This window comes from Amia ocellicauda, chromosome 21 (assembly GCF_036373705.1).
Source record: "Amia ocellicauda isolate fAmiCal2 chromosome 21, fAmiCal2.hap1, whole genome shotgun sequence".
NCBI classification, from domain to species: Eukaryota; Metazoa; Chordata; class Actinopteri; order Amiiformes; family Amiidae; genus Amia; species Amia ocellicauda.
In genome coordinates this window covers 1,275,767-1,299,948 of record NC_089870.1, presented here as the reverse complement: position 1 = coordinate 1,299,948, position 24,182 = coordinate 1,275,767, and the positions used below count along the sequence as shown (strand labels likewise).

The 24,182-nt window shown below is 40.0% G+C and overlaps 1 protein-coding gene across 1 annotated transcript; it reads left to right on the top strand.

The window, feature by feature from the left end:
* The first annotated feature begins 11,074 nt into the window (after positions 1-11,074).
* On the top strand, positions 11,075-22,881 carry LOC136717369 (uncharacterized). The gene is made up of 5 exons (XM_066694987.1): positions 11,075-11,171; positions 18,661-18,783; positions 18,875-18,928; positions 19,252-19,311; positions 19,640-22,881. Exons 1-5 carry the CDS (start codon positions 11,075-11,077, stop codon positions 20,221-20,223), a joined length of 918 nt encoding a protein of 305 aa, XP_066551084.1. The 3' UTR covers positions 20,224-22,881.
* Positions 22,882-24,182: the final 1,301 nt, after the last annotated feature.

Genomic DNA, 24,182 nt, shown 5'->3' with positions numbered 1-24,182 from the left:
ATCCGATAACCATTGTGAAACATGTTCTCTTTTTACATGGACACCCTTTGCGCTGGCACTTCTCAGTAGTGTATCGATTCCTACAAAACTTTCGGCTTCACTGGGTGTATAATATATCTCTTTTAATCTCTTTTCATAGCTCATCCTCTAATGATTCAAAAATACCTGTTGCCCTTAACAACTTATACTAAGTAGAAACACCCCAGGTGGTCAAGTGGTTAAGGTGTTGGGCTTAAGATCCAATGGACATATAGCCATATGGGTTTGAATACCAATCTGGGTAAATGCTCTTTTTTCTTATTCTGTCTGTTGTAGGAGTTGGGCATCTCATTCAAACCCATACAGTCACTGGTCACCCGTGTCAGTATCTAAGCTCACTGTCTACTTCTGACCTGATACCATGTTGTCATGTTTAGATTGGTCACAATAAAAGACTGACATTGACACATATTTTACTGTGTCTTGTTTTTATTTTTTTATTTACTTAAACAGTATCATAAAACATTATAACCTAATATATATATATATATATGTATTTAAAACTTGTCTTATTCTTATTTTTTAATTTACTAAAACAGTATCATAAAACAATTTAACCTTAAAAAACACAGTTTATGTAAACATTACACCTCCACACCAGCAGGGTGAGGTACCCTTGGACCCTCACCATGATGGATGTCACCCTAACAAAATGACTGCCATCTTACCAGATGACCTATGACCTTACAAATGGCCGATATCATCCAAGATGACTGATATCACCCAAGATGGCTGACATCCAAAATGGCCTATATCGTCCAAGATGGCCGACATCCAAGATGGCCGATATCATCCAAGATGGCTGACAAGGGAGGGTCAAAGGGTAACCCAGGGGGGTGCTGGGAAGGAGAGAGATGTTCCGGTTCAAAGGTACATAAGGAGGGAGGGTCAAAGGGTAACTTAGGGGGGTGCTGGGAAGGAGAGAGGAGTTCCGGTTCAAAGGTAATTGGGAGGGAGGGACTTCCGGCTGTCAAAATAAGTGATGCCACCATCTATACTACTAAGGCCTATTCTGTCGTATTCTAGTACTTTTATATGTTTATTTTGTCTAATTTACATCATTACAAAATGTATATACTTGTAAAAAAATAACTCAACAGCGCAGACTCTCCCATACTGAAAACTTGACTCATTTTCTTGCAAACCCTACAATGCTGTCCGCAAATGTGGACCTTGCTTTAACCATAGTGTATATTCAATTTTATCGAGCCACCTCTCTTTAAACGGCAGCATTGCGGACCATTTCCCTCACTGGGCGCTGATGTGCGCTGTCTCAGCGGCAAACACTCGCAACCCATCAAACACACCGGCAGATCAAACAGGAATCGTATTGGCCGCGACATAAAGCAACTGTCTCTCTCCAACCACTGTAGTTATATCCCAAAGTTAATTCATTTAATCAGATTGCCGATTTATTATGACAGTGATTAGCAAATTAAAAACAATATATATTCACAAAATTCCAGCACTTTCAAGGACTTCATTCAAAATCCACCACTTTCACAACCTTGAAAATACCACCTTAAAATTCAAGCATTTGCAAGGATTTCAGGCACCCGTACGAACCATGAATAATAATAATAATAATAATAATAATAATAATAATAATAATAATAATAATGTATGTATGTATGTGTGTATGTATGTATATATGTCTGTCCAATCGTTTTGACAATACAAATGTATTTGTCATGTCAATAAAGCACCTTGAATTGAACTGAGAGAGAGAGACAGAAAGACAGACAGACAGACAGACAGACACACACACACACACACACTCACACACTTTCACTCTCACACACACACACACAGAGACACAAACACACACACACACACACACACACACACACACACACACACACACACACTGCCAGCTCAGCGATGACATCATGGAACTCTCTCAGCTGACTGCTATGACATCACAGAGCACGTACATTCCCTTGCTACCCGTCCGTCTGTCAGTCATTCAATGCCAGCCAGGCTGGCTGGATGGGGGGGCTGCTTGCTGCTGCTCCTGCGTACCTTACCAAGCTTATTTGCTTGACTGCCCCTCCTGCTCCACCCGCATGCCCACCTATGCCCGATCTGCTGTTCACCTGGATCACAGCTCTGCCCCAACAGGGCAGAGCCTCCCAAAAAATTGTACAAACTTGGGAGGGAGGGAGAGAGAGAGAGAGATACACTCCCTTCTGCACTGCTATACATATGCCCAAACAAAACTTTTCCAGCACCTCGCAGCCTTGCTAAACTAAACCTTCTCATCTAAAATGCACACTCTTCTGCACTGAACTAAGCACATTAAATTATCATTTCACCACACTATTAGATGTTATTATGCTGTAACACCAAAAATGTTTCATGAGAGCCTTGATTTACATTTGACATTGTGTTGTTACCTGGCTTAAATCAGGTTGATAATAAATCAATATAAATCAATCTTGCAGTCAGTCAAAATTAGTGAACACCAGCACACAGTAACTTCAGTTTGAATTAAAGCTTTAGTGACAATTGTATTAAATATGCAAAACATAAAAAAACTACATCAATACTTTTCTTTATTGAACTTCCATGTACATTCAATGAGCAAATGTAAAATAGAGCATAACAAAGTTCTACGAGTCAATCCATGTATATTCAGTATGCTCACTTTGCGGAGGAAATGGTGATGTCACCCCCGGTGATTGGTAACCCTACACTCCAAAGGAGGAAGAGGAATTAGAGAAGCGAGGGCTGAGCCAATCCACATGCACATCTGGGACACTGCCCTCTGCTGATTGGACATTATTCACCTTTTGTTTACTACTGTATAAAATGTAAAACCCGGAAGAGATCTGTAAGAAAGCTGTTTGAACATGAGTTCACTCTGGTTTTCTTCCGGGCCGGCCTGATTAAAAGACTTCTTTACTATTTGCAACACAACTCCTGCGCTGCCGTTTTCATCAATTTAAGAGGGTTTCTTCAGTATTCCAAAGCAAAACAGACAAATCAATGCTTTCACAGAGTTTGCAGCTGTCTTCCAGGCCTCCATGGCCCCAAAGATCTGTGCAGTAGGAAGTTCCATATTAATAATATCAAGAAAAGAGCAGTACCAATGAGGCTAGGGAAGAGACTGTGGATGTTGCCAATAAAGTACTAACAATTTTGGGCCACTGTAAGGCCTACCAGCCAGATCTGTTTCTGTTGCAATGTTGAGTAAAATGCTTACTTTCATTTACAGCCCTCGCTGGGTGCATCCTTCTTGCCTGTGGGTTTGGTAGAGTGTATTCAGGGTAGGTCTGGAAAACAATAATTAAATCCATGGGTAAGTTATTGTTTTACAAGTATTTGAATATGCCAACTGATAGTTTTGAAGGTTATCCATGGGACTAATAGTATATATAAAAGTATTGGTTGCTGTATACATACATACTTTTTAATTAAGCTAGTGATATCTTCCTCAAAGATTAACAGTATGTTAGGTTGTGTTACAACTGTTTGTCGTTTGCTGCAGTTTCATTTGCCATTTTCCATTGACATCTAGAAACTGCATCTATAGAACCCTTGTTATTGTTGGCTTGCATTGTAATTATTTTTGACATACCATCTCCACTGTCACTAATGGTAACAAGGTGCTTTGGTGCCCATATGTGGCATTTGGGCCTCTGTGTGTCCTCATCTGGCTCCAACAAACTACAGTCCACACTGGATTGTTCTTCTGCCAATTTCACCCATTTCTTTCCTTTCTCATAATCTGCTGAAAGATTGTAAGTTATAGTATATAAATTGGTAACAAAGTGGTAAAGTCAACATGAAGTATAGGAATTATAAAATAATTACATAAAAAGATACCGGTTTTGGCAAATACCCGGACTTTGTGGATGGACCAAAGTTCTAAATCGAGCAGTTCACATTTTTTAACCCTCTTTGTGGTGGTGCTGGGGGGCCAGTAGTAGTGTTGCACCTAAACATCCAAATTACATTGATATTAAAATAACACAAAACCTTTATGTTCAAATTGTGATATATAGCAAATTGTGTATAATGTGTATTAAATGCAAAAAATACACCTTTAAGAATAATAGTTGATAAAACCAGTACCTAATTTATTGTAATGAGCCATGTATCAGGTACCACTGCCACTGCTTTCTCTGCCAGAAATTCTATAACTGCATACATCCTGTAAACAGCAAAGCAACAACAAAAAGATAAAGAACAGTTTGATTTATTACATATTATCATATAAAATCATATAAAATCACACATTGACTTACTGAGAAATAGTTTGTAGAACCATTCATATCTCCCTAGTGGTAGGCCTACATCTGATGTTGCCGCCTCGATCCTGAGACGTTGTTTTGCTGGCTGGCGATGGAAGGGGGTTATAACTCTAATTGGCACTATGGGTTTCTCTGTCTAAGCTCTGACCTCGATATATGGGAAAAAACAAATGGCTGAGGATGCATGTAGTGTGTATTCATCCCTCCTGGAATGGCATAGGGGTTTGCAGTGGTTTATCTGAGCTTATATACAATAATTCGGTATTCCAATTTGGGAGTGGAAAAAAAGTTAAAATTGGTGGAGAAGAATTGGGAGAGAAAAAAAAAGAATTAGGTCTTCCACATTTTGAAAAAAAAGTTGGCCATGTACACTGGAGGATGTCAATAAAATAAGTTATGTAGAATGGCCATGAAAACTATTTTTTTCCCAAGTGCTTGCTCCACATTAATGGCCTTTCCCTTGATCAAGTGTTTTGGGATTATTTTCATGGCATAATTTCTGGTCTGACATGTGTACACACTAGTGCTGCACGATTAATCATATCGAAATCACGATGTCAGCCTGTGGGATTAGATGATGGCAAAATGCTGCGATTTTATTAAATAAATAAGTGCATGTGTGGACGCGACAACCCATTCTCTCTGAGAGTTGTTTGCTCATTTTCTACGCCGCTAATAAAAAGATGACAGTCTCAGTTTAGGCAGGGGCACGTGTGGTGCGTATGGTCATATCATGTGACTTTCATGTCGATGTGCAGCGTGGAGACCAGGTGAAGATGAATGCCGAGCAGACCGACACTGAACTGGTGGCCAGAAAAAATGCTACCTCTGTTATATGGTGATATTTTTTTGCTTTAAGATAACCAACACTGAGTAGAGAGAGGTACTGTGCAAAATTTGCAAAATTAAAGTTGCTACATCACGTGGCAGCACAACAAATTTATATCAGCACCTGAAACAGCACAGAGAAAAGTATGATGAATGCATGATAGTGAAAGCTCAGTTTAGTAAAGAGACAGCCGAACAAAACAAAGCACAATTACAGATGTGTTTGCGAGTGTCATATGACAAGTCTTCACAGAGATATTAAGAAATCACCAACTCCATAACGCACTGCTTGGCAAGAGACATGATGCCCATATACACCGTTAGGAAAGTGGGATTTCAGAAAATGATCCACACACTGGACAAGAGGTACCAGCTGCCCTTGCGAAACTATTTCTCTCAAGTCGCAATCCCTGAGCTTTACAGCAAATGCCGTGGCGAGGTTAAACTGGAAATGGTTACGGTGACATTCTTTTCAACCACTGCGGACCTGTGGTCAAGCAGGACGACTGAACCATATATTAGCCTAACTGTGCACTTTGTCGACGAGGAGTTTGAACTGAAAAGCTGCTGCCTGCAAACATCCTATTTCCCCGACGACCACACAGGAGAGAACATAGCCTTGGGCTTGAGAGAGGCACCGGCTGCATGGGACCTCTGTGAGGAGCGTCAGGTCGCTATCACAACAGACAACGGCACTAACATTGTCAAAGCGGTGGAGCTTAATCAGTGGACTAGATTCCAGTGCTTTGGGCATAGACTTCATCTGGCCATTGGTAAGTTAAATTGATTTAATCTTTTGTTATTAGGCTACAGCAAATATTTTATACTACTGTACTTTTAAGAGGACAGCAATTAACCATGGGGTTTGGGGTAGTTGTACCGTTGATTTAAAAATAAAATAATTTTAAATACAGTGTAGAATTCTGTGTGCCACAAAGCATATTAGGAGTGGCCTATTTCATTTAGGGCAAATTAATAGCATGAAACATAATTCTGTAAGAGTTGGTTGTGTGTAAAGGACACATCTGCCACAGCTATTTGCCTACTACCGCACTATCATTCATTAGGCTTCGAGTGGTGACATGATATGAATATTAACTGTGTGTTTGTTTGTTGTAATTTTTGTATTGCTGTTTTATGCTATTAGTATGGAACTGGGCATGTAATCAGAGTGTGAATATTAAATGTTTTGCAATGTCACTGTAGTAAGTAAATGTTTTGTCTTTTTTTCACACTCTTATCATTCACAGGAAATGCTCTGAAAGATAATGAACAATGCATTAACAAGGCTACTGGGATATGCAGGAAGATGGTGGGCCACTTCTCCCGTAGCTGGAAGAAAAGAGTGGCCTTGAGGGAAACACAAAGTGAGCTCAACCTCCCAGAGCATGCCATGGTGACAGACTGCTCAACACGATGGGGTTCCACTCAGAAAATGATAGCAAGAGTCCTGGAGCAGCAAAATGCTTTGTCAAAGGTTCTCTCTACAGACCGCAAAGTGCGACACCTACTGCCCTCATGGCAGGACCTGGAGGTCCTGGAATCTGTGAACAAGGCACTCAGCCCACTCCAGGACTTCACGGATGCCCTGTCAGGTTAACGTTATGTGAGCATATCTTGCATGAAGCCTGCTCTGCATCTTCTGAACACCTCAGTGCTGGCTGAAGAGGAAGAGGACACTGACCTGACCAAATCACTGAAATAAAAAATTCTGAACTACCTCAACGAGAAATATGAAGTCACGCAGGACCTGCTAAACATGTCCACTTTCCTAGACCCAAGGTTCCGAACACAATACATCTCTGCAGAAGAGACCCAGACCTTAAAGGAACGAGTCATCTCTGAGTTGATAGTGAGTGAAACCACAGTGTTTACTTAACTGGTAAGAATTCCATGTAACAGATTTCTAAAACATGTGCATTTTTTATTTGTTTCAGGAAATTCACCAGCAGCAGCCTGTAGCCCAAAGCACTGCAGCGATGGAGAAATCCTGGATGTGGAAAATCCACCTGCTGCTAAAGCCAAGAAAAAGCCAGGCGAGAGCCGAAATCCCGAAACAAAGCTACGAACCCAGGCCAACCGGCATTTCCAAAACATAGCATGGATTGGCATCAGGCATGAATCGAGCCTCTTCCAATAGGAGACTGGGGGGGCAGGCACAAATCCAAATTCACAAACTCAAGCACCAATTGTCTATGATCTGAATGGGCATAAAAGCTAGCACACGGCATCTCTTTCTCTCTCTCTCACCTGAACCAGTAACTCGCTGCCACAGCTCAACCTTGTTTTGAATGATTTTTGGCTGATGATTGCTGTGCACCCTTCCTGGCTCCTGGCTGCCTCTGCGTAACATGTGTGGTATCCTGAGGCGAAAAGGAAAGTTAATTTGAGAATAGTTACTGGACTGATTTCCTATTTTTTCTACTTACCTGACAGGGCTGGTAGAGACGGTGTGTTCCCCCGGTGGTCAGCTGGGCCTGAGACGGAAAGCAGTGCACCTGTGGAGAAACACGCTGGGGAAAAGGATAGCGGAGGGACATGAATGGGAGAATAACCACTGTAGAATGTGTGGTTTCACTTAACCGGCCTCAATGACGCGTCCCCTCTGAATGTCCTTTCCTTGTTCCTCTCTCCCTGCCTAGGATTGGTGGCACTGCAGAGCCTGGCCCAGGAGCTGACACAGTAGGAGGGGGACCCCGTACTGCCAAGCCTCCTAGGAATCCACCTGCCATGAACTTGAACGGACATTGGTGACGAAGACTCCTTGCAGCAGATTCGCACCTTAATTCCGGGACTTTATTAGTTTGCAAATATATTTTGCATATACCTTTCCCCATACATTACTAACATATGATCATGTATAACTTTATTATTATTATTATTATTATTATTATTATTATTATTATCTGTTTTTAGAAACACACGTAAACAATTTATTAGTTTATGATGTTGTTAGAGTTATATTAGATACAGTGAGAAAACTCTTATGTGTGGGCAGGGCTGGCTTAACTATTGAGAAGGTGTGTGCAACCACTCAGGACAACAAGACGTTGGGGGGCGGTGCCGTTTGAGGTCTCATAAAGGCAAGTATCCAATCGGAGCAGTTCTGTTTCGCTTTACTGATTTAATCATTTACTTCTGCTTGAAGGCGGGACTAAGCAGAGTGACAGTCCAGAGAATTTCTGCAGGTTAGAAAGTAATAACTGGAGTTCGGAAACAGTCGGTTGTTAGATCTTCATCGTGAAACCGTGACATATTTGTAAAACAAACCATTTCATATATTTACATTTTGCATAGAATATATAATTAGCAACTGTATTGCATTTCATCGGGTGCACCGTTTAAAATGGATTGGCGACAATATCTGGCTCAGCAACTGGATTTAACGGAGACTGTACACGCCTTTGCAAGGAGAAAAGTCAGGCGTGTCAACTTTCATTAGTGAAAAGAATATATTGTTGCTTTCTTGCTGTCCTGTGAATGTTTTAGGTGGGGTTAGGTGAAAATTAGAATGATGTCTATGTTTTGCCTAAGCAGATATAGATAAAATGCAGCTAAGTTGCACAGGGCGCAAATATGGCCAGGGCCTGGGCTACCGCTGTTGCTGTGAGAGTGAAACGGGTTAAGTTTAGACACAAGGGGGTATATTATTTTGGTGTATGGCTGGGCCGACAAATTCCTTTATATGAGTGAGCCGAGATGAAATCATAAACTACAGGCTGTTGTATCCCTTACACTGCTTCCAATTCAATTTATATATTTATTTACAAAAATAATTATCCTAACGACCCTAAATCGATACACCTATATTAAAACGTTTACTTGGAATTAATCAACTCAACAGCGAGACCAACAATAATAATACATGCAGATAATAAATGACTAGTTAATTTGAATGTAAATGAACATTATTACTTTAAACTTGCAACAACACAATTATTAAATGAATTTTATGAAAAGGAAATACAGAATAATGAATTCCAGACTTCGGAAATAGAGATGGAGAACAGTTCGTGGGTTCCGCAGTTCTGCGCAGATCTGCGGATCTCCACCAATGGGATCCGTGGAATTCTGCAGATCTGCGCAGATCTGCACTACAAGAACATGACTGCAGACTTATTTGGTGCAATGTAGGCAATGGTCTTGGGTAACCAGTCTCGTTCTCTTGTCCCTCCCACTTGTAGTGTGCCCAATCACGACTGAAATATTTGATTGAGTAGAGTTATATCATTTCCATATGGTTAACTCTACCCTCCCTTAGCAACAGTGATGTGGGTAGGCAAGGGTGCGAGAAGTTTACCTTCAGCTGTCATTAAAAACACAAAGCAATGATAGCTGAATTTTTGTTTTTGTGATGTACTAAAAAGCATAAAGAGAAGAAATGTCTAAAATCATGATATAGTTAATTACCTAAATCCTTCTCACACACCGATAGCTAAATCAGTAGGCTACGTTGGGCTTAAACATTATTACACAGTAGATAATATTACAACAGTAAATCAAATGCCAATACAAATTACTTAACTTCACTAACATACAGCTTTAACTTAAACCTTGCTACATTCATTTTAACAAATCATTAATTATCATTAATATCAAGATTATCATTAATATATGATAATAATTAACGTTAAGTAACTGGCCCCTTTGAGTGAGACCGAATTGAAAGTAAATTTGGGACAATAACATTATTTAACCATGACAAAAAGCTTTTTTTAAATAAGATTTATGGATAACAAATCACATCCTTAAAAAAAAAAAAAAAACTTACCTCAGGATCTTGATGAAATACTGCTACGCGTTATTTTCACTGACCGCAAACACCAAAATTAGCTAATCTAATATATACAAATGTAACAAACAATACAAAACCTAAAATATATACATATATATAGACAATACCTATAGAAATTAAATATATAAAAAAATAAATTATGCAAATATATCTATACAAATAGGTTACAAGTTTCTTTGATAACTGCTCTTTTCTCCTTCACACTCACTACGCGAACTCACATCTTCAGCTGAGGCGTGCAGTGGAACACTTCAGGACCATTAAAAAAAGCCAGTAAAGCGAAATAATGTGCTCTGTTTTTTCAAGAGGTGCTGGATCTATGTTGAATATTCAATTCAGTTCCATTCAAAATATATTTTTTGGCCTATTGATAATACAGGATACAGATTGTACATTTACAGGAATAATCATGTTACAAGAGGTGCTGGGAGGGGTGATTGGTGTTGCCTACTAAATGGTTTGTTTATTTATTATGTTTCTATTATTATGGTGTAGTTTTATATTTTCACCTTGTTTTATTACTTTTGTTATATTTGTACTTGTTATATTACTTGTTAATTTTCACTTGATTTGCTTTGGTTTTTTCACTTAATTATATTTTCACATGAAGGCAACATTCTTCACCAACTCCAGACACTAATGAAGGACACACCCGTCTGATTGGGCGGTGTCCCCCACTCCTTCAGCTAGCACACCTGTTTTAATATATCTCCTGACCCCTAATGAGGAGGACCTGCTTTAAAAGAGGAGTGCAGAGAGCAGTAGAGCATGCATGGGACTGAGAAGGAAGGAGGACATCACTGTGGGGAGCAAGGCAGGAAGGCGTGCGGCAGTCGGGAACATTTAAAGGCTAGGAAGACAGCCTTGAGGAACAGAGGAAGCTGCTGACTGGAACAGAGGAATTGTACATGGCAGGATAAGTACTCTGATGTCTTATGGGAAAACTCTCCTTGGTTTTGAATGAGAGCTTTGGCTAATGATTGCTGTGCACCCTTCCTGGCTCCTGGCTGTGTGGCATCCTGGCTTCTGGGAGTGGGCATCCTGAGGAAAAAAATGTATAATTTGGGTATAGATACTGGACTGATTTTGTACTATTTCTACTTATCTGACAGGGCTGGTAGAGACTGTGTCCCCCCGGTGGTTAGCTGGGCCCGAGATGGAAAGCAGTGCACCTGTGGAGAGAAACTTGCTGGGGAAAAGGATAGCAGAGAAAATTAACATCTGTAGCGTGTGTGGTTTCACTTACCTCAAAGGTATGTCCCTCCTGAATCTCCCTTTTCTTGTTTCTCTCTCCCTTCCCAGGATTGGTAGCACTGCAGTGCTTGGTCCAGAGGCTGACATGGTGTAAGGGGGACCCCATGCTGTCAAGCCTTAGAGATTTCTACTTGGTACAACCCTGAATGGATATTGGTGAATAAAAGACTCCCTTGGCGTATTTGTACCATATTCCCCGGACTTTGACTTTGGGAGGGCCAAGACAGGCTTAGCTTTTAGTTTAGTTTTATTGTTTTTTGTTTAGAATTAGTTTTAGTATTTTTATTGCCTGTCTTTTAAAATACTGTTGTCTTGTGTTTTTTATTTATTTTTATCTTTTTGATTGTCACGGTCGCTTGTGCAATCGCCTGGTATTAAAGATGGTTTTAGTTAGGATTTTATTGTTCGCAATAGGGCCTCCAGCCGGGCGGACTTCGTACTCTGCCCGGTAGCCACTGATAAACTATTTTTTGCAACTTTAAGTATTGACTCTGTGGTTTGTACATTGGGATCTTGCTAAGGCCTGTGTGGGGAGAGGGAGCAATAGTGAGACCCCCCTCCTCACTTGAATAAAATAGGAGTGGTGTGGTCATGTGACTGTGACAATGACATAGAGGGGAAAAATTGCCACAATCTCTTTGGTATCCCATCAAACCTAGGAAATAAAACTATGCAGTTTTCTTGACGGGCAAAGGCAACTTTGTGATTAGCTGAACCTTGGCATTGTCAGGTGATTTCCCCTCTGGAGTGAGAGTAACACCTAGATTTGAAACAAAGTCTCTAAACCGTTGCACTTTCTTTTGGGTTGGTTTTCAAACCTGCTTGGAAAAGGAGACTTAAGAGTTCATCAAAGAGCTGAAGATGTTCGTTCTTCTGTAGTTGTAGCAAGCAGTAGATCGACGTATTGGACAAGGCACTCTGGTCTGGAAAAACCTTTTATGGTCTCAGCCATCTGCTTGTGAAAAATGGTTGGAGAATTATGCAAACCTTGTGGTAAGTGAGTCCATGTGTATTGCTGATTGTCAAAAGTGAAAGCAAATTTGTATTGGCAATTTTGAGCAAGTGGAACGCTCCAGAAACCATTGGAAATGTCCAGCACTGTGAAGACCCTATTGTCAGTTGGGACACAGGACAGTGGAGTGGCAGTGTCTCTTCCAATCGGTGCACAGGCAGGTGTCACAGTGTTGTCGCCTGTAGTCCACAGTCTGTTTCCAGTAACAGTAACAGAGAACTAATCACAGTTGCAACAGATTACTTTCAGTGGGAAACGCAGATCTTTACAAATACTTGATCAAGAGATATAATAAGTTTTGCAAGGAGCGCAAACTAGTCAGAATTACACCGCAAAACAACAAAAATGAAAATAATCGGACGGTTGGCTTGTGCTGTATGTTGAATAAATATAAAAACATCTTCAAAATGTACAGATTATTGTTGTCTTTATTATTAGTACTAGTAAGATTTAATAATAGCAATTTCACAAAGGAATGTGCAGCATATTGTGAGTGAGAAATAATACTTTTTAATTATAATTTGTCTTGCTGTAAATCTCATTGTGTAAAAAAAAATACAAAATCGTGAGAAAATCACATCGTGAGTTGAGTGAATCGTTACATGCCTACTGTATAGACAAAACTGAAACAATTAGTACTATAACAACATTAATCAATTAATAATATAGAAATAATATACAGTACATAATAAAAGTAAATGTTCCCACTACAGTCCCTCCTTTTAGCCAAGTGGTCATTCTTGTCACGTGGACACACAAATCATAGTGGGATCAGAGAAGTTTCAGGTCTGTGTCTGACATGTCAAACCTTAACAGAGGCTCTAATACTGGTTAAAAGGTTATTCTGTGTATGAAGAGACCTTTGAATGTAGAGACAGGTTAGTAATGACAAAAGGAAAACCAGGATAGATAAAACAGAAGAATTTTGACTAGAGATATTCATTAGGCCAAACCAGTCATGTCTCCACCCGACTCATGTCGAGCTCGGGCTATCAGGATTTTAGTCTCTGTCTTAGTCACGTGTGCTTGGGCCTCAGCCATGACCACTTCATGCTTGACAGGACAATCCTCAATTGTGAAGACATTGGTATATCAATTAGACTTGCTTTATCAGGCTCAATGTGGCACAGTCTGAAGTATTTACTGCTCTAGATGCATTATGTTAGCTTCCCATTGATGAAGCATGTTGGAGGGATGCAGTTTTCATTATTAAACTCGGCATCTATAGTGTTTATTCCTGAATTGGCAGCCCCAAACCATGTAGTCAGGTCAGTATCTAAATTTCACCTCTGAGTTGTTGATTAGTGAAACCTGTCTGACTCTAAGCCATGTATCTGCTAATGTGTGCTGATTTTTCCAATATGTTATTTAATGTCATAAGTAGCACAGAAAATTTGCCAAGGATCTAGTATTGACCCACGTACTCTAACAGACATTGACTTCAATGTACTTGTAAAATATATTATGGTTTGAATTTCATTGTATTATGTAAATTTGAATGTGAACTCTGTATTGCGCATATTTGGTAAGTCATCCTGGATAAGGGCTTCTGCCAATAAATAAATAAATAAAAGTAATAATGTTACTTCAGTGTTTACATTTAATTTTGGGCCCATAGGGATAAGCCCATGGGCTGGCACACTGACTTGCTGTGGACAGGTTGGAGGCCCCCTTACATATATTATTTACATATTTACATATATATTATCTACATATGCTTTCACTGCTGTGTCTACATCATGTAGATATTGGTGTGTGGCATTGCAACCAGGTGCCCAGTTACACCCAGTTACTCCTTGTAAATTCTATCATCCGTACAGGTCAGGAGTCCTAAGTAAAGGAGGATAAAGACCCCTGCAGGCATAATTATGGGAGAACTGTAAAGATAATTGTTATTTTCTGCTGTGCAATTCAATTTCTTTTGCATTTATTTTGTGCAACTTAATTTGAAACCAGTGCAACCATCTATCTTTCCCTTCTATATCTAAGGCTACAGTGGGATTAGTGGTCATTTAAAAACAGTATGTGGCCCATGCCACTTTGAATCTGTACCACCTTGTTTTGGAAAATGTTTCAGCATTTCTTCATCTCCACATTGTGGCAATTTAATAGGTTTCCTTTTTTCCTTCTTGTTTCCTTCTTGGTTAGTGTGTTAGTGAAGTCTGGTGAGGTTTATGTTATAACGGTGATAACACCAAGTCCTGATCAATCCCAGTCCAAATGCTTTCATGAAGACACGTGTGGTGCCCAGTCATTAAACCCACGGCCCATGAGGGCGCAACCATTGTTCCAGTTCAGACAGAGCTCTGATGATGAAAAGAAATATCCAACATTATTTATTCTCAAAAATGTACATGCCGTTTACTACCTTCCTTGCAAAATGGGTTCCTTGATTTGAATCTATTTGCCGTTTTGCCTTGTACTAACACTCAATACTACTTTCTGCTTTCTGAAGCAGTTAATCACTTCTTACCCACAATAAATTACAGCACCTGTCTCTTCTAACATCTGTCCAAAATTATTTCCTTCATTACGATTACATAATAAAATGTACACACAATATGTACACCTCCTTATTCTGTTAACACTGATTTGTGTTAACAAAGACTAATCATTGTCGATTACCATACTGCACTGCCAATTTTGCTACATTGGTGCGTCCACCTCTGAAACACTCAGCATTGCCTGCAGCAATGGAAACCGTCACCCCTAGTCCTTGATGTCCCGTACTGCATCTTGAATCATTCTCTTTAGCTCCTCTAATGTATACAGAGGAGGTGCGCTGGGGCATGGAGCTGACGACTATGTGTGTAATGGAAAAGTTTGCAGCTCTCTGCCATTTTTCCTTCACCACTGTCCTTCTCTTCCCCCACCGGCGCAGAAACATTTCCCTATTTCATGTCCCTCTCTATTACAGTTTTTACTCACATATTTGTTAATCCTTTTAGTGCACTGTTCTCTCCTGTGTCCTATTTGTCCACAATTGAAACACTCTACAGATACCTTGTCTTGGTCCGGCACTACTGCTCCTATTTTACCACCTTCTGCATTGATTCAACAGATCCTGCCCAAATTACAATAGTGTCAAATGTATCTCCTGGATTAACACCTAACAATAATGCCTTTTGTATATGTGGACCGAATCCCCTTTTTTAAATAATTGCAAACAGTCACGATCATTACGTGTTGTGTCCGGTATTCCACTGTGATCATGATACACGGTCCACTTTCTCTCAGCATATTCACAAGCAGTTTCACCATCTTTATGTTTTAAAGAAAAAGGCTTGATTTGTTTATATTGTCAATAAACAGGGCACAGAGCATCAGACTGTCCCCTTAAAAAACAATGTTTTTGTTATGTTCCTAGGGAGGGGAGTTCCATTTGGTTAACATAGGGTCTATAGGACCAGCAAGTTTTTAACTTTCCTTTGGAAATCAATCCTGATCACATTGCAAACCCAGGTCTTTGGATCAATGCCTTGATCAGTCACTTGTTTGATTAGCCTATGCTAATTATTTTGTATTTGGTGTAGGGCTGGCGACAGGTTTATTAGACTGCTGTTGACACTACAATTCAGCATCTATACAGGACTGAGAATAGTTTTAAAACATCTTTTTATTGAAATGTACACAGTTTAATGTCTCAATGTACTATGAAATTAAAGCATAGAACAAAAAAACAATTGGAAATAAAAAATAAATCATGGAATAATTTTGTTTAACAAAATGTAACCCCTTATGCTGACAAACCCCTCTGGTAACCTTAAAAGGGCACCAAATCCGTGTGCTTCTGTTTAATCCCATGTGTACTCTTCACTGTTGTGTTGTTTGCTAAGTGTTTGGTATCCCATGAAAGCTGAAAATCTCAGCTTTCTAACATTGTGAAGCATTATCTGATGTGAAAAATTTGTTTTTTATACCCCCCGCATTTACGCCCACCCCCCTCCGCATTCTGAAATACAATTATGACATATTCTGGAACCAGACCTTCCATGTTTTGGTAAAAGCTACACACACCTGTAGAGAGCTCAAAATGTCAAGATGTTTACAGTGCACTAATACACAATTTTACATAATTGGATCTGAACTTCTCTGTTTGATAGACCATCAAATCTTTACTGGATCTGTGACCTTCTGAATGAGACCCCTTCCCCCCCCCCACCGGAACAGTGTTTATCCCCTGGCTGGAGAGACAGAAATTGTAAATCAGATGTGTTTGAGAATTAAACACACTGGTAGCCAAGAGAATACGCTTTCAAAAGTTGTGCACATTGTAGGAATACAGTGTAACTTCTATGCACAGGAGCTGTGCATAACACTGCCAAATAATGCTTAAGAGGGTGTAGTAACAAAGTATATAACTCTGAAATGTATATTAGTAGATAGTAGGGTCCTATGGGCGTGGCCTATTTTGTTATGACGTATGACCTAACCTTATTAATATTCCTACGTCATAATTGGGGGGCGTGATTTCAGTTATTTCCTTAATTATTCCTACGTCATATCCGTCAGAAAGTGTACACCCATAAAACCCTGAACAACAAGGCCACCCATAACCCTGTTTTTCTTGTTGTTCTTGTTGGTCAACTGTAGAGTGTGAATGGGTCAGATCCTCCTGTAGTGGTTGGGGGGCTTTTTTTTTTTTTTTTTAAATATACATGTAATGGTTTAGAAAATCTAAACCGTTATAAGATCAACAAGTTCTGTTGTCTGTAATGGGGCCCAGGTCTTATCAATGCCAGTTTTGAATAGGGTGTTTATCATATCCACACTGTCTCTGTCTTTGTCTGTCTCTCTCGCCCAATCATTTTATAAGATCAACAAGGTCTGTTGTCTGTAATGGTCCCAGGTCCTAACAATGCCTGTTTTGCATAGCGTAAGTAACCACACTGTTATCCACACTGTTATCCACACTGTTTCTGTCTCTCCCCACCAATCTCTGGAAACATCTGAGGATGTTCAGTTTGTTTAATAATAAGACAAATTTAATTAAAAATTAAATTAAAAAAGCATGTGTATGTGTGTGTCTGTCTGTATAGGTTAATTGTTTTTGTAAAAAAAAAAAAAATATTTTATATTAGCTCTCTCACATAATGTGTTCATTCGTTTTACTTAAATACATTCTAGGGTCTTAAAGCTTGTAAGAGTTAGACTTAAGATAATGATGTGCTTTTAATGTATTTTAGCTGTCTCAATACCTAATGATAAGGCATCGTTTAAAAAATAAAAACAACTGATCACTCAATGCTAAATAGCTCACAACACTCAATGCTAAATAGCTCACAACACTTCAAGGCTAAATAGATCACATCACTCAATGCTAAATAGATCATATCACTCAAGGCTAAATCGCTCACACCACGGGAGGGGGGTCAGACAACAGTAGGTATGACGTGTGATATCAAAACATTCAGAATACTTTTAACCTATATAATTTATAAGCTTTGTAAAATAAACCCAAATATCTCTTTTGCGGTGATAAATGCTGTTCTGAGTAGTTTGTGACTTGTTTAATACCAAACAAAGCATAGCTATTTAAAAAACAAAACAAAAAAAATCACTGTAAAAACTATTAGAGCGATGGTTATTTTAGATCTTTATAGTTATTTTCTTGGTTCAGGTTGTGTTTTAGCTCTTATAAAGGCGTGAAATATTCTTAGTGGTTGTTCACTATAGGTCTAGATTAATTAAAAATGTTTTTTTGAGAGTCAAAAAGGTTCTAATAAAAGTTTAGAGTTGAGAGGAGAGAGATCGGCTCCATCTAGGTTTCTATTTGAAATTTGATGCAGTGCCATTTTATTGGTTTTTGATATGTTAATTTGTAACGGGGCGGCACAAAGTCCAGACCAGAACAATGCCTTACAAACAGCTCCGGCATATGGACACCTGTATAAGTATGAAGGTCAGGTCTTCAGCTCGACAGACTCATACTGACCTTTCGATTTAAGACTAAAGATCAATAATGGCCGGAAACAACATCAGCGACTTCGATTTAAACAAGTTTTTATGTAAGTCTTCAGATTAATTTCATTGACTCAGAGTGTGTTGTGTACATGTATTGTAAATAAGGCTATAGCATCTGTTTTAAGCTCTGTAAATTATTTTTCATCCAGTCAACAGGAGTTAATTCCCAACGCCGAGGAGATCATCTGGAAGAACGCCGGTAAGCTTTTTGTGTTTGCGCTCATGGGTTCTTATGTATGGATGTGTGTGTGTGGGGGGTGTGTGGTTTTGAAGCGGATCATTAGAGTTTTGAAAACGTTTTAATATATATCAATGCCGATCTTTTTAATTACACAGAAACTATCGAAAGGCCTGTGGTTAATGTCTCCGAGGATCGACCGAGAGAATTGGTTGCCCCTAGACGGGCTGTCTGCTGACCGGGTAAGAACTAAACCCCCGGTTGTTTGTATCACGTTTCTGTAAGATATTTGAGTTCAGTTTTGTTAATTTAAAAAAATTATCCTTTCTAACAGTATTAAGAAACGTGGTTCGAGACAATGAAAGGCCTTCCACATCGAGGGCTTGTTTCGTTTTACCTTCGAGAACCGTAACCTTTCAAGAATCTGAAAGGCCGTCAGCCCCGGTATCTGATAGCTGTGAGTATATATCTGCAGCCTGTAAATAAGAGGTTAAAGCTTTTTATAAAGCAGCGTGGCTAAAGGTTAAACATATCTCTTACCTTCACAGCGGTGCAAAAAGCTAAACCAGCTGAAAAACATAAGAAACGATTATTCTGTGGAGGTAAGTAAGATCTTTCAAACTTTAATGTTTTTAAAAGGGATTTGTTTGCCCGCTGAGGGTTGAAGGTTAATATTTAAAGGATGTGAGCCTGTTTCCTGTAGGGTGGGGGGTTCTAGGAAAGACCTGTAGGAGGCCGGACATGTCTGGGCTTGTTTCTGGGAAACGTGTTTAGAAATGGCCGATTGCCGTACCGTCTGGTTAGGAAGTTAAGCCAACCGAAAGGGTTTAGTAAGTTGTTTGGCATCTACCGCTATTATACTTCTGTTTTAAAGTGGTTGTTGGAAAAGGATTGATTGTGTTCATTGTATTTAATATTTAAACAGATCATGAAAACGCTTGTGAAACAGGAAGTCCCGGGATCAGGAAGCGTTTACACTTGGAAGGTTTGTTTAAAAATGAAATGTTGCTGTGGGTGTGTGTGTGTATATAAATGTGTTTTATTAATAATATTAAAGTTTTTAAAGAAACATTTAAGAAACAACTTATTTACAGTGGCTTCTCTGTTTTACATTTATTATAAGGTTTTAGATTTTATTAAGTCCTAATGAATATAGTGTCTGTAAATAATAAGGTGGTGTAGTGAATGTCTAAGGCTATTTTCAAAGGTCTAAAAAAGCTAAAGGTTTTGAATGTCCTGCTCAGGTTGTTTTAAGTTTGATTTCTTTCACCGTTTAAAGATATAAATGTAATGTATTTTTTATTCTTCCCAAGACTCTTGGGATAGTCATTCGGTGGATGAGCTTTTGAGGACAATTACTCCGTCTAAGTGGGATCAAACATCTTCACCGGTGAGACCACCGAGAGGATCCCCCACGGTGGTCTTGGAGACCCCCCAACATCTACTCGGGCCACAGCCTTCTGGGGGTAATTCAACACCCCAGATTCAGCTCGCCTCATTGTCGGTCGGAACAAATACAGCCACCCAACAACCTCAGGGGTCGCCGTTAGTCGGAGCTGACACACCCCCCAATGCCGGTCTGGTTTCAACATCGTTCACCCCGACCCGTTTCTTGGCTACAGAAACGCGGAACAGTACCCCGCGCTTGGTCAGGGTATCACCGCAAAGGCCTGCTTGGTCTCCGGCCATGAGTATACGCTCGCTCCCTGTCTCCGTCGACCAAGATTTACTGGAGCGACCATCCTTTGAAGCCGAGCCAGGCCACCAGCCCCCGGAGCTACTTCCTGAAGGTCGGCATGAGTTGCTACATACTTTGTTACAAAATCAAAGACTTGTGTTAGTGGGGCAAAACCTGGTGATAGAGAGCCAAAACACACTTATTAATACCCTTAACTAACGCCTTGTACCATATTTAATGTTTTAATAGCCACAAAACGCCTTACTATTGTGGGTTGTTGGAAAAATAAAAAATACATTAAAAAATGTCTGGATGTGTTGGTAAAAGAACTCACGAACTAAAGGATTATGAACAAGCTAGGGCCCCAAAAAGACCTTCCCATGAGAACATCCCCGGCCCTGTTATGAACTCCTCTGATGTTCCAATGAACCTGGAACTATTACAAATTGTAAATGATTTAAATAACCACCAACTACCCCCAACAGAACTAAACTCTCCGAGCCAACGTGAATTAACAGACTTACCGTTGAACCCCGACCTGTTACAGATGGTCAATGATCTAAATAACCACCTCCCACCGGTAGCGCCTATAGAGGTTCTCCCCCTAGTTCACCCCGATTTGTTTGAAATGGTGGAGGCTTTGGAGGAGCCACCCCGACCAAATTCTGCCCCTGTTATAAATGATTTGAGTCAATTAGAACACAGGATGTCGGCAGAAGCCACCATCTCTATAGAGGAGGATCTTGACATTAACCAGTTGGATATCTTTGAAGGGCTTTTACAGGCTTTAAATGAGACTCCTCAAAAAGGGGCTTTTGTAGATGGCGGCGGTGGTGGTGTTCGGAATGTGGAGGGTTCTGAGACTGATAAGGCTGTGGAGGACATGCTCTGTGAGAATGTAGGGGGTGACGGTTTTGTTCAAAATGATGATGTGTCCAAGAGTTCCAGTGATCCCGTGATTATAGATAGACTTGCCTATAACAATTTTGAAATGATTCAGCGTTTTAATTTTGCAGAACTTTTAAATTGTGACAATTATGCAGAAATATTTGTCAACATACACGAGGCCTTGCAAAACATGCTTGAACAGGTTGTTGAAAGGGTCAGACCTCGAGATGTTGTACAGTTAGAACTCAGAGGGGATGATTTGTTTAGCAACCTATCTGTAATGATGTGGAAGCAACCGTGTCCCAAGATCTCGACAACATAGTGTGGTGTTACTCTTGCTGGCAACCGCTCTACGATGATTTGGCTTCGAAACAAAATAATCTGAAATTTGTGCAAGGTCTCCCCGCCTTGTTGTGTGATGATGACTTGTTCCCGCCTGGTCAAACTAATCTAGTGATCCTTGATGACCTGATGGAGCAGGCCGGTGACAACAGTGAAGTGGAAAAAGCTTTCACAAAGCACACTCATCATAGGAATTTAAGTATTATTTATTTAGTTCAAAATTATTTTTTTCAAGGTAAAAAAAGCCGCACTATTAATTTAAACGCCAATTATATAATTATTTTTAAAAACCCCAGAGATAAACTACAGGTCGATTGCGGACTTAAAAGCACAAATCCCAGAAGACTTTCGCTTCAGAACAGGTTTGTGCCCGCCCGATTGGCCGGCAGTGTATGTGCTAAAGAAAAGGAAATAAATAAGAATGTCTGTTCGGATTAAAAGAATTCTGCAGCTTTTGCAAATGTTATTTGATGGGAGCCCGCGCCATAGGAAAGCAGTGCTGGCAGCGGCTTCCTCGGATTTGATCGAGACCCTGTGTGAAATAGCTTTAAACATCTTACGCGGTAATATACCCCTAACCCCTTCTCAAAATTCTAAACTCAAAAAACAAAAAGCTGTTATCAAGATCATCGCTAATAAGAAGTATTCTATTAAAAGAAAAAGAAAGAAGATTAATCAAACTGGGGGTTTTATTGGCCCACTGTTGAGCATAGCCGTGCCTTTCCTAACCAGTCTTCTAGCTTCCAGAGTGGGTTAATAATGGAATATGCTCAGAAAATGTTTTTGATCCCTCAGGAGCAGCTTGAGAAACTGAGAAAAAATGTTGTCGAGCCAGAGCCCATTAGACAAATGGCCAAAAACAACCTGGACTCTGAAATGAATGCTATATTGGCCAGGGCCGATTTAAATCAGTATTCCAAAGCCCAGATGTATAGCAACACGTTACAGCGCTACCTCCGTCTGGTTAGACAGGGTGAAAAAGATCAAAACACTTTAACTTTAACCATGGCCTCTCAAGAAAATGGTTCTGGGGCTGATGCGGGGGCTACGGTTGATAAAGATGTTGCGGTGACCGACCCTGTTGAGAGTTCAGAGGGAGATGTTGTAACTGATGTTTTGAGAAACATGCCTGCCAGAAGCAAAAGACATGCGGAATATATCCTGCACAAAATGGTTCAGAAACCGCTGGTAACGGCTTGGAATGAACAGGGTGAATTTGTTTTTAAAGGACAACTGATCAAAGGTTCACACATGTTTGATTTGTTGAAGAGCATCACTAGCACTAATAAGGTACCCGATAGTCGCCGACCTGTAGGCTGGAATGCTTTCCTACATGCGATGGCCTTTCTGAACATGCCCCAATCAACAGTTCATAACCAGGAAACGCGACAAAAAATCCGTCTGTGTAAAGAGGGGGAGACTGATGTGACTCCGACATCTCATTACTCTGACCGTGCTGAGCGACTATCCTCAGGATCTAGCCACCGTTGGAAAGCTTATTAATCTCATGTTTTAATTTGTCCCCCCTGTAAATAATTACCCGACAAACAATTTTCTTTTTTTTTCAAATGTTGTACATTTATTTATAACATAACCCATGCTTTGTATAAGAATTGTGTTAAATAAAAACAAAACTAATGATTCAAAGGCTGTTTTCATTATTTTTTCACCTTAACATGCATGACATCTTTTAAAATCCTCGCAAGAACACCCCATCTGTATACATGGTTGGCTAGGGCCGTAAGTCAATGTGTTATAAGGGGGAGTCCACAGTGTCCTGACAAACTCTGCTACTTTTTTTATCATTTTGTCCTAAATCCTCGCTGTACAAGGCCATAATATTGGGGTATGACCTTCCTTTAGATCTATGATATAAGAAAAACACACAGTGTTGACCACAAGTGCAGGTCTGTAGACTTTGTACTTGACGACCGCTGTAAATGGTTTCTTGACAGTTGTTGAGCAGAAAGTTATTGATCTTCCGAGGGAAAGGTCTGAAATCCGGGGGGTTTCCATAGGAATCAAAAAATTCACCACGGTGGTCCTCCCTTAGATAAATAGCCAGCCAATGTTCTCCGGGCATATTTTTAGGGTGTGTGTTGATTATGTACATTGCGGGTAAATTCTTGATCTTAAATTTAGGCAGCTGGTCGCAGGCGTAGACTCCTTGAAACAGTTTCCGTGAGCAGGCCATAGCATTCATGATGTGGTTGAGCTCTCTGGTGTTCATTTTAATAATAATCATACAGAAAGTTTCTCCTCTGGTTCACCTCAATAATGTTGTCAAACACAGCATACACAACCATATTTACAGTTCGTGGTGGAGGCTGCTTGAAACGCATCTCCAAACGCATATTGCCCATCTTCACATCAGCGAAAAATGTTGTCCACACTCTTCGTCAGGGGTCAGATTGAAGCCGTACAGTGTGTAACCGCTGCAGTATTCCCGGCGATCGATCAGCAGAGATTGATCCTTGAGATGGCGACCCGTAGCCAATACTAGACTGTAATATTCACGAACAGCATTGCCGTTTTCAAAGTCAGGTTGAAAAGGTCTGGATGGAACCTGCACCCCATCGACGTACAATGCTATGAATTCCGCGTTAAAATGTTGAAAGTTAAAGGGATTCTTGTTGTAAACCCCGGTAAATGCATCATTATCCACGAACCCAATAATAACCTGTTTTGGGAGCTGTCCTAGAAAGAGATTTTCCTGGTTCATCACCCGCATCCCTGCGGGGATACTGTGGACTTTCATATAGACTCTTTCGATTGGGTACTTGGCGTTTGCCGTCATTAACGCCTGCGCATGTCCTAGTTTAACCGCCGGGGAGACGGACACTTTTTTCACAAACAGTGAGGCCGATAATATGGTCAGTTTATATTTTTCAGTATCAGGGGTCATCAGACCAAAAGCATTTTTACTACGGATCATTTTAATTTTAATG

Coding starts and splice junctions, on each gene's coding strand:
- LOC136717369 (XM_066694987.1), top strand. CDS start 11,075: ATGGAAAGCAGTGCACCTGTGGAGAGAAACTTGCTGGGGAAAAGGATA. Junction 18,784..18,874: donor AGCCCCGGTATCTGATAGCT/GTGAGTATATAT, acceptor TTACCTTCACAG/CGGTGCAAAAAGCTAAACCA. Junction 19,312..19,639: donor GAAGCGTTTACACTTGGAAG/GTTTGTTTAAAA, acceptor ATTCTTCCCAAG/ACTCTTGGGATAGTCATTCG.